This window comes from Amblyomma americanum, chromosome 7 (genome assembly GCF_052857255.1).
Source record: "Amblyomma americanum isolate KBUSLIRL-KWMA chromosome 7, ASM5285725v1, whole genome shotgun sequence".
NCBI lineage: Eukaryota > Metazoa > Arthropoda > Arachnida > Ixodida > Ixodidae > Amblyomma > Amblyomma americanum.
The window spans coordinates 10,829,757-10,843,205 of record NC_135503.1 but is presented as its reverse complement, the minus strand read 5'-3'; the positions used below and the strand labels follow the sequence as shown (position 1 = coordinate 10,843,205).

At 46.1% G+C, this 13,449-nt stretch overlaps 2 protein-coding genes across 3 annotated transcripts in view; one reads left to right on the top strand and one right to left on the bottom strand.

Annotated features, from left to right (window-relative positions):
- Window positions 1–9,494, top strand: part of LOC144098468 (ubiquitin carboxyl-terminal hydrolase 16-like) — a 26,672-nt gene extending 17,178 nt beyond the window's left edge. For both annotated transcript variants that reach the window (XM_077631152.1, XM_077631153.1), the window contains exons 9-12: window positions 1,628–1,716; window positions 5,222–5,582; window positions 7,704–7,903; window positions 9,164–9,494. In XM_077631152.1, the coding sequence (XP_077487278.1) occupies window positions 1,628–1,716; window positions 5,222–5,582; window positions 7,704–7,903; window positions 9,164–9,373 (860 nt within the window). In that variant the 3' untranslated portion in view covers window positions 9,374–9,494. The remainder of the gene's footprint in view (window positions 1–1,627; window positions 1,717–5,221; window positions 5,583–7,703; window positions 7,904–9,163) is intronic.
- Window positions 8,739–13,449, bottom strand: Ccdc58 (Coiled-coil domain-containing 58). Its single transcript, XM_077631168.1, has 5 exons — window positions 13,275–13,449; window positions 12,937–13,209; window positions 12,795–12,854; window positions 9,465–9,530; window positions 8,739–9,361 (listed from the first exon to the last, which is right to left on the bottom strand). The coding sequence occupies exons 1-4, from the start codon at window positions 13,335–13,337 to the stop codon at window positions 9,483–9,485; spliced, it is 444 nt and encodes a 147-aa protein (XP_077487294.1). The 5' UTR covers window positions 13,338–13,449; the 3' UTR covers window positions 8,739–9,361; window positions 9,465–9,482.

The following is a 13,449-nucleotide window of genomic DNA, read 5'->3' as shown; positions in this document are numbered from 1 at the left end:
AAGCAGCCTGCCGCCATTGCATGGTGGCAGTGCTGTGCGGGGAAGCCATCCTGACCGGCGTTCGGTTCTTCGTGGCCTCCGCAGTTGTCGCGAGCACCTATGAAACAGAAGTTACACTTTGCTAAAGATTTCCCTGTTTCTCCTGCAAAAATTGGCTGAGTTGGTGTTCCTTCACTGGCCAAATTGCGTTGCTCTTGCACGCATATTTGATGAAATTCTTTATTATGAATTTCGGCTATATTTAACTGCCTTACGTTTTTTTTTTTTTTACCTGTCCGCCATAATGACCCCCTCCATATAAGCAGCTTAATGCTCAGGAAGTTCAGGACAGGAGGCAACTCCAGACCGATACATTCCCCAATCTTTACAAATACAACATCATTTTCCCCAAGCGCTACAAAAGAGAATTCCCATGGTGTGAAGACGGGCCCGATACATACCACATTACGTGGGGATGTAAGGGCCCGAAACCCCCGGACATCACAGCACATAAAACGAAGTATAAATGGGAGACCTCTTTGCTCATCTCTGAGCTCGATCAGCAGCGCGCACTCATTGCACAAGCTAGAGCCGCGGCCAAGGCCTGTGGAGTCTTGAAATGAAGGCACCACCCATTGTATATTTCTCCTCGAGTCTTTTATTTACCTTCCTAATAAGAGTTTTCTACTACTACTACTGCCATAATGAGGTTTGACTGTAACAGGCTGATTCTGCTTATCCTGTTCTGGTCATGGGGGATGCGGATATCAGTGCCAACTTTCGTATTTTGTGATGAATTTTGATGAAAATTTTCTACACATTCGAAATGCTTTCAAACTTAAGTGTACAAATTTTCAGCGTTATGTCTGGAAAATTTGTTTCTATACAAATTTTTTCTCTTTTACACCTTGTGAAACGCCTGCAGACTACACCATTGTAAGAAGACTGGCTCAGCATTCATTGTATTTTTAAGCACATGCTACGCGTGATGACATTCTTAAATTTTTTTTGTTCCGCCATGACACAAATTTTTTTGTTTTCATTTTTCACAAAGCAGTTGGCATAGACGTGTCAAAAATGTAAACATGAAGTCACACCAAAAGTCTACAATTTGGAAAGCAAGAATGTTATCGCAGAGGGCGAATGTATCTGAGTGCAACAAACCAAATGGAGTCAAAATAGACTAAACATTTGGGAAGAAATCTGCTGCACAAATTGAACCTCCTGTCAGAAAATTGGAAAGGAGGTAAACAATGTTTTTTTGGGCATTTCCGCATATGCAGTTCCACCGGGGTTCACGGAACAATTATTTTAGAGTAATTTCCGGTGCATTTCAGCTATGAAACTTCGAGACAGCATAGAAATCGAGGTATATGAGTGAATATTTTTGGGCCATTTATTGCGATATTAAAGCCGCTATTGAAGCCACGTCCCCCTTTAAGAAATCATTGTGATTGTGCAAAACAAAAAGAACTATTAGTGAGGATTAAATGTTCCTTTTCTTACTCAGGCTATGCTGGTCACCATCTGAATTGTCATCTCGTGATAAAGTGACTGCTTTCTGATTAACTTGTGCCAGGATGGAAATGGTGGCGCATTTTGCATGCGAACATTACTCTTCACAGAGCTTGTGTCTGTCTTGCTGCAGCCTACAAGAAAGCTGTGGCCCGCACCCCTTTGGACGAAATTTTCGGAGGGATCTTGCTCAGCACTATTGTTTGCCAGCAGTGTGGGAAGGTAAGTGCTGTGTTTGTGACATGGGTCAGGTGTGCAGACGTGAAGCTATCAAGCCTGCTTGAAACTGACAGCTTCTGGAACGTTTCTGGCCTTCACAGGGACACCTGAATGCATGGGATTGGAGTTAACTAATTTCCAAAATATTCTCATTTTGTCTTCTGCAGTTATTGTCATTGCTAGCAGACTGACATTCCAAAAGGTCTGTCACTGTGGAAGGGCAGACTTAGTAACAAACCTGGAATAGTGTTGTGGCAGGTATCACTGTTGCATGGACCTGTGCTGCTTCCATCACTTAAACGTGGTCATGGCTTGGCACTGTGAAGATACTGCAACATTAATATTCCCCATGAGTTTACCTTGTCTATTCAACAGCGCATGCACAGTGAAATCTAGTGAGGGAATAGTGCTACTGTGTCACTCTTATGTGGATAGACCAGCAGCGATCGAGGGATGCAAAGAAACATCATTGAAGAAATAATAAGAAAATCAAGATGCTTTTCATCTTCCCTATTTTAGTGTCTGTTTTGTTTGGCACTTGGCAGCACTGCTCTAGTCTGCATAACTGTCTCACATATCTCAGTGGACACCCGAACTGGGCTGTAAAGGAAGGGATAAAGGAGGAAATGAAAGAAGAAAGGTGCCATAGAATAATTTCGACCACCTGGGGATCTGACTGCACTGACATCACCTGGGGATCTTTAATGTGCACCGACGTCACTGACATCGCACAGCACACGGGCGCCTCTTTACATTTCGCTTCCATCAAAACGCGGCCGCTGCGGTCGGGTTCGAACCCGGGTACTCCGGCTCAATAGACGAGTGCCCTAACCACTGAACCACCGCAGCGGGTAATACATGCAAATTATGGATTATGGGAAATGACATAGTCCCACTCGGAAGTAGACATTATATATCTAGTGACACTGTTGTCTGGTGTAGTATTACATATTCTTTGTAGTGTTAATCTCATCAATTGGCATAGGAGCTGTATTACTTGTGGCAGTTAACGTGACTTGTGAAGCAAGCACTGCTTTCAGAAACCTATGGTGAGGTCACAAGCTCTGTAGTAGCAGCCTCCATGCAGAATATTTCCTAGTTGTCTAGGCAGCAGGGCATTCTTGTAGAGGGTGTCAGTTATCAATTCAAAGACTGCTTTTGAAATGAAACAAACCAAACATTGCCAAGAACATGATGGCGCTGCAGTGTGCCTACAGATCGTGTATGTGTACGTTACTGTGATTTCAAATGTGACCAAATATTGTTCCTCAGCGCAGGTTAAAACAGATTTAAATTACTAACCAGGCACTGGACAGTACAGAGAGAAATAGAGGGCACTTAATTCAAGGTCATATCAAGTAGGCATGTTCAAATAGTGGCTTTTGGTTCTAAGTGAATTCAAATCGAATAGTAATTTTCGTCGAATAATTTTGAAGCGTACGTTTCGAATACTTCTGGCAAACAAAATGATTGAGCAGTGCAACAGGTATTTTCAAAATTGTGTATTTTTTCTACACACAAGGCTGTTACATGAAAAAAGATTCAAGCCTTGCCGCACTCATTGAAGCTGTGTCGACGTCCTGCAAAAATGGTCATGAAAATTGGGGGAGTTGACCTACATGCGGAGCCAACATATTTGTGGAGTGCGAGACCCGTCTATGAGACCCGACTGCTGTCTTAATTGCGATTCCGTCGTCGTTACGCTGCTTTTCCTTTTAAGCGACGACTTCATAGACACCTGCTGGGTGTACGCACCTCGTACCGTGTAAAGCGTGCCCAGTGCCACCCCGCGTGAAGAGTCGGAAAGGGGCACCCATCTCCATGTGCCTTGGGGTAACTAGACTTAGTGCTTGTGCCAGCGCACTTTATTCATGAATTTCATGCGGAGAAGAGCGGCTGCGGCACCTACAGTCAGCTCGGATTCGTCCCACAGAAGTGAAGGGAGCTGCGCATCCTCCGATTAGAGAAATTTAGCACAGCACAATCCGCAGCCGCTATGGTAATCTGATTCCGTGGGGAGCCATTGCGCGTGCGCAGATCGCCCTGAGGACGCCACTAAGGTGGTGGCAAGCTGTTTGCACCTCTGCCCCGTTGGGACCAATCAGCACGTGCACACTAGCGGCACGCGGAAGCGGATCGCACTATGCTAAATCTCTCTGTTTATGCACACCGCCGTGCCAGGTAAGACGCATGCATAGCGTGGCCGCAGGCGCCTGCCAGATACAGATCTGCCTGCTTGCATATGTTGCTGAGGGTATGCATAGACCGGCTCCGGCATACGCGCGGGAGTGAAGGCATGCAGTGCGGAGTCGAAGCAAGAGTTTCAGAAACGTTATTTTCTCCGGTCGGGACAAATACTTCCAGATTTCGAATACCAAACACTCATTTCGAATCAAATGCCGAATGCTTTACTATTCGACCGAACATTCTAAATTATTGAATATTCGCACAGGCCTAATATCAAGCCCTCGACATGTTCTGCTGTGCGGACAAGAGCCAACTGGTCGATGCCTCCTCGAGAATTCCGCTAGCTGTGCCTCCTCAAGTGAATTCTTTGCCAGCCATGATTGGCTCATCACTTTAAGGTACAATAATAATTTAGCGGAACGCAGGAAAGCGGTGTGACAAGTTTTGTCGAGATCGATATGAGAATGTGTAGCATTGCTCACTTCAGATGTCATTCGGTTGGCACAGCACCTTGTCTGGCTCAGATTCTCAGTCATTTGCGTGCTTTGCGAATAGTGAGGTGGCAGTGTCTTGAGAAGACAGGTTCGTCGCATGAAGAGTGGTAAACTGGGCTTTGTGGTGAAGGTATGGTAGTGCCGTCTATTGATAAATATCATAACAAACAGACATCTAATTGGTGGGCCAAGTGGTTTAGTTGTTATCCACTTCCTTTGATTCTCCAAGCGAGCTCAAAGGGATACAATTAGTAAAAATGACACAACACCACCTGCTTTTTGTAAAGGTGCAAAAGAGGAGGAAATTAGGGGCTTCATTTGCGATTTTCTCAGCAACGCAGTCACTTTTTTGTATAGAATAAATGCTGATAGAATTTCCAAAGCTAAGTCCATGTGTAGACGACACAGTAGTTTTGAAGAAATCTAATAAAGATGCAGGTTTATTTGTCGGTGATGGTTACAAGACAACACTGTTCAAAACAAGTAACGTTCAAGCAAGTACGTCCTTTCTGGGGAAGAGTTCAAACAGCACTGCCTCTCTACAACTGGATGTTGAGGGGGCTGAGGTAATGAGAGAGCAGCATCCATATGGGCCTTGGCATCTCCCAGTCCTCGCTGTCCATTGAAGAGTTGGGGAGGGGGGCATGGTCGGTGCGTACAGTAAGATACCTCAGCGCTCGAGCGGCCAGCGCGCCTTGTGCATGTGTTGGGGCATTCAGAGTGCCTCTGTCGACAATATATATTATAGCTTAGTCGATATTTTCCTTTAGTTTCCCTTTCAGGAGGGTTCCATTAATGAGTGACGGTGCCTCTGGCATGTGCTGCAGGTGTCCTGCAGGGAGGAGCCATTCCAGGACCTCTCCTTGCCCATTCCCGAGGAGAAAACACCCCGAGGGAGTGCAGGGGCGCACTCCACCCCTCGGGGCAAAGGTGCACGGCGTAAGGCGCTGGAGGGGGGGAACAGCGCTGCGGCTGCCACGAAAACGACACCTGGTCGTGAAGCCTTGAGTGGCGGGAGCATTGACCCGACTGAGGCTGATGAGGAGGACAATGGGTCGCCAGCTGAAGAGCAGCTGACAGCGCAGGTGTCAAGTCTGCACCTGCATGAGCCAGTGGTGACCAAAGGCCCAGCTGAGGGATCCCTGGAGGCTTGCCTAAGAAGCTTCACTGCACCTGAGCTGCTTGCAGGTAGGGCTACACAGACAGTCAGTACTGTGACAGCAAGCAGTTGTGAAATGAACCGAAGCTGCACTGCATACTTGGCCTGCATAACTGTGGTAAATCCTCATAAACTCGTAAAAACAGCACGCAGCCTCCAAGATAAATGGAGTTTCTAGATAAGCGAAGCACTAAAGTTTTCAACGGACTCTTTGGCTTGCAAAAATTCCTGCCCTTAACATGGGTATACATATTTTGCAATGAGAACTCCACTATTCAGTCCAAGCTCTTAATTTTGTTGCGGCACGGCAGTGCAAGAACATGACCTACAAAGGAGCCTGTGATTGTGTTAATAATGCGACAGCATTGTAGCCCTTCTTTGCTGCAGTTTAGGTGACGCTGCTATGTGTGGGGAGTCAGAAGACTGCTCTTTCTCGCAAGTCCCTTCTTGGTTTGCCTGGCCGTTATCGCCCTGGGGGAAGTGGGCTCTGTCCTCACCTTGCATCACACCAAGCTTTGAAACTGGGTGCCAGTGCCAGCTAGGGGCGTGTGTTATGGCGTGGCCGAACGGTTTGTTCTTTGGTCCATGGTATGACTCTCATCGTGACATGAGGGACCATACACTGACCAAAATGTCTCATGAGGTTATGGCAGCAATGAAAATAACATGCCTCAAACTGTAAGAATTGAGCACTGCAGTATCATAGAAACAAGGATTTATAATTTTAATTTGGCATTCAAAATCGCACAAAATGCCATCATGCAGTGCAACCCGCCTTTATCACTGTAGTCAACCATGTGACCACATCTTGGTAAAATATCGCTTCTTTGTTTTAAATGCGCAGTGTTTCTTTCAGGGGTGTTTGTAATGTTTTATTGTACTGTATTTACATGATTGTAAGTCAACATCCCAACATCACATTTCAGGAAAAAAAAACAAAAGAACTTGGAGGTCGTTTAAGCTTGGCCTTTAATAACAGAACGCGATAGTATTATCCTGTGGCCGCCGCTTATCGCCAGCCGCTATTGGCTGCTGCACGTGGGCGTGCCCATGGGCACATTCCAAAGTGAAAATTTATTAGTCCCTGGACTACTCGCCCACACTTGCGCCATCATCCTCACTAGCGCTGCCATCGTGATCGCTGCTGCGGCCCCACAGCACGTCATTCCAATGTCGTCGTGCAGCGAAATCCCGCACATCGCAAAGAGCCACATTACTACATCGCATGCAACAGCTGAAAATTTTGCCTCACTGCAGCTGCCACACCTATATCACCCCTTGCGATCGTTGAACCTTGCGGCCCGGTGCGCAGTTGTTCGTTTCTTCAGCGTAAAGAATGACGGCCATCTTGAATGTAGCCGTGAACGAGCGCCATTCGCTTAATTACTCGACCCGGAGCACAAATGATGACTGACGAAGCACAACGTTAAAAACCTATGAAACGCGGCTGGCAGTAGTCAAATGGGTCGGAGCCAAAAAGAAACTATGCGTGAGCGGCGTCGGCTACGGACACTCCCCAGCACCGCCGCGATTGGAACAGCGGCCCTTCCATCAACTTTTGATGCTGCCTTGAGCACCGTGTGCGTAAAAAAAACTTGTAACGACGTTTGTTAAGTGTAGGACGCTGCATTATCATTTGCTGCTTGTTACCACTCTTGTATAAAGGAGGAGGAGGAGTGTGCTTTCTGAGACATGTATTGCGTGCTACTTTTTATGCTTGCAACTGCCTGCGTTCTGGCGTGTTCAACGGGAATTTTCTTGCACTGTGCTTTGGAAGCCGTCGTCTTCATCTTCCATCCATGCGCATGGAAGCACATCGTATTGTCTACAGCTAATGGTTATTAACCAGCTAAAAAACAAAATGCATAACAAATTGCATATGCTAGCTTGTCATACCCCAAAGCGGAGCTCATGTCTCCCGAATTTTTCTCTCTTAAGGTGTAAGTCATCTGACTAGTGCAAAGCATGGCCTTTTTACAGATTGTACATTCATTTCAGTTCACTGCATGTGTGCAGCAGTTCTCACAGTGTTGCATTGAACCAGCCCAGGAAAGCAAGATTGCTGTTCTTGCACACTTTAACGTGAATGCTGTTTCAACGTGAATCTTTTTTCAAAACGGGGTGGGCGTGTCCTTTCTCCTGTTCTGCAGGGGCCAACGGACTGCGCTGCGAGGGCTGCCAGTTGGCGCGTGCGGCGGCCAGCCTGCAGCTTCAGGTGTTGGAGGCGCCTCGTGTTCTGACGCTGCACCTCAAGCGGTTCCAGCAGGGTGCCACCTTGCGCAAGGTGCAAAAGCACGTGCCATTTCCCGTCGAGCTTGACCTGACACCATACTGCTGCAGGGATGCAGAGGTGAGAGTGCACCAAACTGAAACGGGCCCTGTGGTCACACGAAATGTAGGCTGTTCCTGCACTGTGGCTGGTGTTTTAGAGCGCTAGCTGTTAGCGGGACTTTTGGAGGCTTTGCTTCGTGTGAAGCTGAGTGTTCACATATCACTGCCATGTTGCATTTGACGCGAAAGTGCACTGTTACTCATTTGCTCACTGTTGCAGTAGAAAAGATGGGGCGCCTGAAGCTGTGCTCTGAAGTACTTCGCAAATGTTGCCTCGAACTACATGATGATCCAGAGTGGCACGTCTGTGTGAAGGCGCAAGTGTAAAATGGCTAGAGAATCTTAGTGTGATAGTCTGCGACGTCAAGGAGACGAGACAGTGCCACTGGGATCAGGAAACAGATGCCTGCAAAGCCAAAGCCACCGGATGCAAGAGAAGCGAACCACGATGGTGCCACTCGGGTGTTTTAGTATCGCCTCCGTGCCAGCCTATATGGCTTTTCTTGTTCAGTCAATGACAGGCTCTCGGAGGTGGTGAACCTCAGTGGTAGATTCCTCATTTGTTAGTAACATTATAGGGAAGTGGGATTAAATGACTGGCAAACTTTGACATCTAGGTGTCACTGGTCATAAGGGCTCTACCATGCACCTAAAAGGTAGCTTAGTTGCAGTTTTTGTTTCATATCAGAACAGCGCTGTGTTGTTTTGTATTCAGGGCTATTATAAATTTAACATTGTGTGAAATGTCACATTTTGACTTTGTCATCTCAAGGCAGTGAAATTGAGTGTTCACAGAAATGATTCAATAAATCAAAATATAGTTCTGGGTAGACATAGAAACAAGCAGTAAAGTGTGATGTTCATAATGCTGATTATCTTGCCACAAAAATAAAACAGATGCTTTCTTGTTACCATTGTGCACCATCCTTCTGCATGCATAGAGAATAGGTATTTATTGGCACTTTGTTGTACTTCAGCTGTTAGCGACACTTTGATCGGCATGTATTATTTAATCATAGTTTTATGCATTGGGATCTGCATGCAGAAGTGCAGTGCATGGCCCCGTTCAAGTAAGGACTATTAGTCCTCAAGACAGCAGAGGTGAACAGTAGGAATATTGTGGCATTCGGAGACAAGGGAAACATGGCAAATGTAGTCCACTTGAATACAGTAAATCCCAAGACCTTCGGAGTCTGCTGTGGTACTGGCTGAGGGAGCTCACTGCATTGTTCGATAAAGTGTGCAATGAAATGTTATTGGCCTTTGGGCCTATTTTCAGATAAAGGCACCAGCAGCATATGTTCTTTACGGAGTCGTGGAACATGCCGGCAGGATGACGGGTGGCCATTACACAGCCTATGTGCGTGGTGCTGGAGGGAGCTGGTTCCATGCTAGTGACAGTCGAGTGGTGCCTGTGACACAGCAGAAGGTGTTGGCCAGTCAAGCTTATCTGCTGTTCTACTGTCGTGTTGATACACTGCAAGAATAAAAACACCAAAGTGTGCTAAAAAGTTGAAAAAAAAAATCATGTTTGTGTTTTCTCTTATCTACAAAAAAGTAGTGGCAGCAACTGGAAGCACCTAGCAGTCTTGCTTGTGTCAAACTTGTGGTGGGCTATAGAAGAGCCGACATCGCTCGTGGAACACCTGCAAGGAACAGTTGTGGGTTGTGGTCAGTGAAATGCAGTGCAATGTCACTCAAGCCAGTCAAATTTTGTCTCAAAGCTTGCAATCACTGCCGTGCCTAGCTTCTAAAGCTAACACCATGATAACATGCATCGCGACATAATGAGAAGGTGCGAATGAGGAGCGAATATAATGCATAATTTTCAAGTGGCCGCACCCCCCCTTTTGTTATTCATGCGATAGCGTTTAAACTGTCGTCTCTCAAAAAATTTGTCTTCCCCGTAAATTTTCGGATGATATCATCAGGGTCATCATCAGCCTGACTACACCCACAGGACAAAGGCCTCACCCATATTTCTGCAATTAACCCTGTCCTGTGCCAGCTGCGGCCACCCTGTCCACGCAAACTTCTCGATCACGTCCGCCCACCAAACTTTCTGCCGCCCTCTGCTATGTGTCCCTTCTCTTGGTATCTAGTCTGTTACCCTTGAGGACCGTCGGTTATCTTTCCTTCGCATTACATGCCCTGCCCAAGTGTATTTCTGCAGTTTGAAATTCCCCACAAAATTCCCCGATTGGTCGTGATAGTTCAGGTGACCTCGCAGCATCATCACAACCTGCCCACCGCGGTGCTGTGCATGAGCTTTACGTAGCGCATCAGCAGGAGCCACCTGCTCGGGCAATGGCGCATCACTTAACCACTGCACCAGTACAGGTATAAGGACTCCCCACAAAATGAGAGGCAGTCATGGCGTCATCAAAAGCGTACGAACTCCAGTGGACCAATCATAGGGCACTGCCAAAGTTGAAAATGTGAAGACCCCCAAAATGTGGAAGTTGACCCACCTCCCAAAATTCTTAAGGACACTCAAAATTTTGGAAGTAAGCCCACCCTAGAAAATGGTGGATTAGTGGATCCTAAATGCTATTATGTTTTCATTTTTAAGTGTGGTTAAGAAGGCCCCCCAAGTTTCTTTTATCGTCCAATGAGAAAAGTGTACAACAGCTGTATCTTACCAGTACTCGCCTACGGGGCAGAAACGTGGAGGCTAACGAAAAGGGTTCAGCTTAAGTTAAGGACAATGCAGCAAGCCGTGGAAAGAAAAACGATAGGTGTAACGTTAAAAGAGACTGGAAGCGGGCAGAGTGGGTGAGGGAACAAACGCGGGTTAATGACATTCTAGCCAAAGCCAAGAGGAAGATTCTTGGCAAGAGCACAGTCTGGAGGCTTTCTACATAAAGAAATTTGGCTGTAGGTGTGTCAGCACTCCTTCTTTATCTCTTTTTGCCTCTGAGTTTAAATTTTTAGATTCAGCTATCAAGTAACTGTTCTTTTTCTTTTGTGATTTTTGGCTGCCTGCCTATTTCTGCGCTCCCAGATGTCGCCTTTGTTCACCTTCTCCTCCGCGTCACCCTTCTTTCCCCTTGAAACTTCACCTCACATAAGGTGCTTCCTGGCTTCAATAAAATTCATTTGTGAGTTAACGCTTGTGTCTCGTCTTCGTTCTTGTCTTGTGTGCATGGTTTGGCGCTAGTTTCTCTAATTCAAGTATGCACCAACTAGCCCAAAAAGAGGCGTTAATCAATCTGGTGACAGCACATAACACCACTAACAATCCCCTAATTACTAGTGTAATGTGCCAACATTGGATAATTTACTGCAGTAATTTGGCCAAGGATAGCACAAACAAGGAACAGTTGGAGGCCATTGGGAGTGGGCTATGTCCTGATATTGAAGACTTGAGATCAATATGTCTATTCTTTCTCAGGTGACTGCTCTCTTCAAGTGCAGTTTAGTGCACAAATTCCTCAACGAAATCTTGAAGCCACAGAGCTGCCTCTGCCACATGACTCGTGGCGACATATACTGCTTGAATGCATGACACTCTGGTGAACTGTAGCTTTCTGCTGTTCCAAGAAATGGCAAGACCAGCTACCACGAATCCACCAGTTGAGTAAAAAGGATGAGATGGAGACAATGTTTCCTAGGTAGTAAGAAAGGTAAGTAGAGACAATTACACAGTTTTGAAAAAGAGTGAAAGTGAGGGAGAACAAGATATCAGTACGAAAGACAAAGATTTTTCATTGTTCAAACTTGCATGAGCACCCTTCAAAATTCCATTTTACTATTTCCCCTGCAATTGTTTAATATGAGCTGCCGCGGTGGCTCAGTGGTTATGACGCTCGGCTGCTGACCCTAAAGACGTGGGTTCGATCCTGGCCGCGATGGTATAACTTCGATAAAGGCAAATTCTAGAGGTACTGTGCGATGTCAGTGCATGTTAAAGAACCCCAGGTGGCCAAAATAACCGGAGCGCTTCACTATGGCGTCCTTCGTAGCCTGAGTCACTTTTGGATGTTAAGCCCCCATAAACCAAAAAGAAACCGTTTAGCATATCTATAAGCAGGTATTTTGCCTCTTTCTTTTAGCACTCAACACCATGACAACCATAAGTGAAGATGTAATGAAAACTGCGTGACAAACGAGGACAAAAGTAGAACAAACACAGAAACACAAACGGGACACTGGTCCTGTTGTTTGTGTTCTATTTTTGTCCTTGTTTGTCTCGTAGTTTTCATTGCATCTTCAAGCATGAACCAACTATCCCAAACAAGAGTTTTACTCAACCATGGGTGTGAGGCATACCAACAGAAGATAGCAGCACAAGGAGAAAGGGTGTTTGAAGAGCAGCTATGATGCTGTGGTGGTGTACCAAAGCTTGGGCCAGGAGTGCGGAAACGACTGGAGGACAATGGTTTGTACTGCTACTCTTTTCAACCCCAGCAACACACTGACCGCAACTCCAAAGCTCCTTCCAGACAATACTGAGAGTTGTGATGACAGAAAGTGCAACCAAGCATGATGTCACGGGCCACCAGACATCCAATCAGAATGTTTGGCCAGAACATATTTTTCTGCTGCTTGTATGTACACATTTCGATACTTAATGCTATTTTGCTTCATGTTTGACTGTCCATTCATCGGTTTGCTTGTTGATGAAAAAGCTTTTGCTGTACATCTATCCTAATCTATCGCCTCTATTCACGCCAAGACTAGAAAGTGACCTCTTGTCGGCTTTTATCTGAACTCCAAACTTCAGATTTAGAAAAGCATAAACAGACGGCTACAACGCCACCAGACATATTTACAACAATGACCCCTTAAAGTGCATCAGCAGGAAATATTTCGGAATCGCCTTTCGAACCAGAATGCAGACCAGCAGAAATGGATGGGGAAAAGGGGTGCAACCATGCCCTTCAGAAGTGCCTGACTGGTCCACTCACCTTTAAACTGCGATCCTTAACGACTTCTTCAACATTCAGCTCATTTCTCAACAAGCGAATCTGAAAAGTGCGACGGCAAAGAGTTAATACACGATGCATGCAATTTGGTCGCGGAGATTTCACTTTACGAATGCACACCGACCTGGGACTGCTCTTTCCGTAGTTGCCGCAAAGTGGTTGGGTCGTCGCCTTTCGCTGCGCGCAGCTCTTGAAGACGGTCCAGCTTTTCTTTAGACTGTTGCAGGCACCCCTTTATAGCTTTGTCCCGTTGCGCATAAGCTGCTAAAAGCTGCCCATACAACTTTTTGCACAGCGCGGGAGGGTCGCACTCAGCCGAGAACGACTCCGTAGGTAAAGTTGTGTTTAGAGAAGATATTATATTGTCATCTACTCGACGAAGTTTTCGGAGCACCTCCTGAAAGGACACAATGATATCACAGTAAGCAAGAGAAAAAACTGGAAGCAAATGTTAACAGCTACCTGGAATGCCATAAAATCGTCACATGGAGGAGCAGGCTCGCCGGGCGATGCGGAGGCCGCCATGTTGCTGTGAACTGCATAGCGCGCCTGTACTAGCCGCCTAGTCGTATTAGAAACTTTTTTTCCTCAGATACATATAATTTGTAACGTTACCGTCTTGAAATGCGAAGAGGAA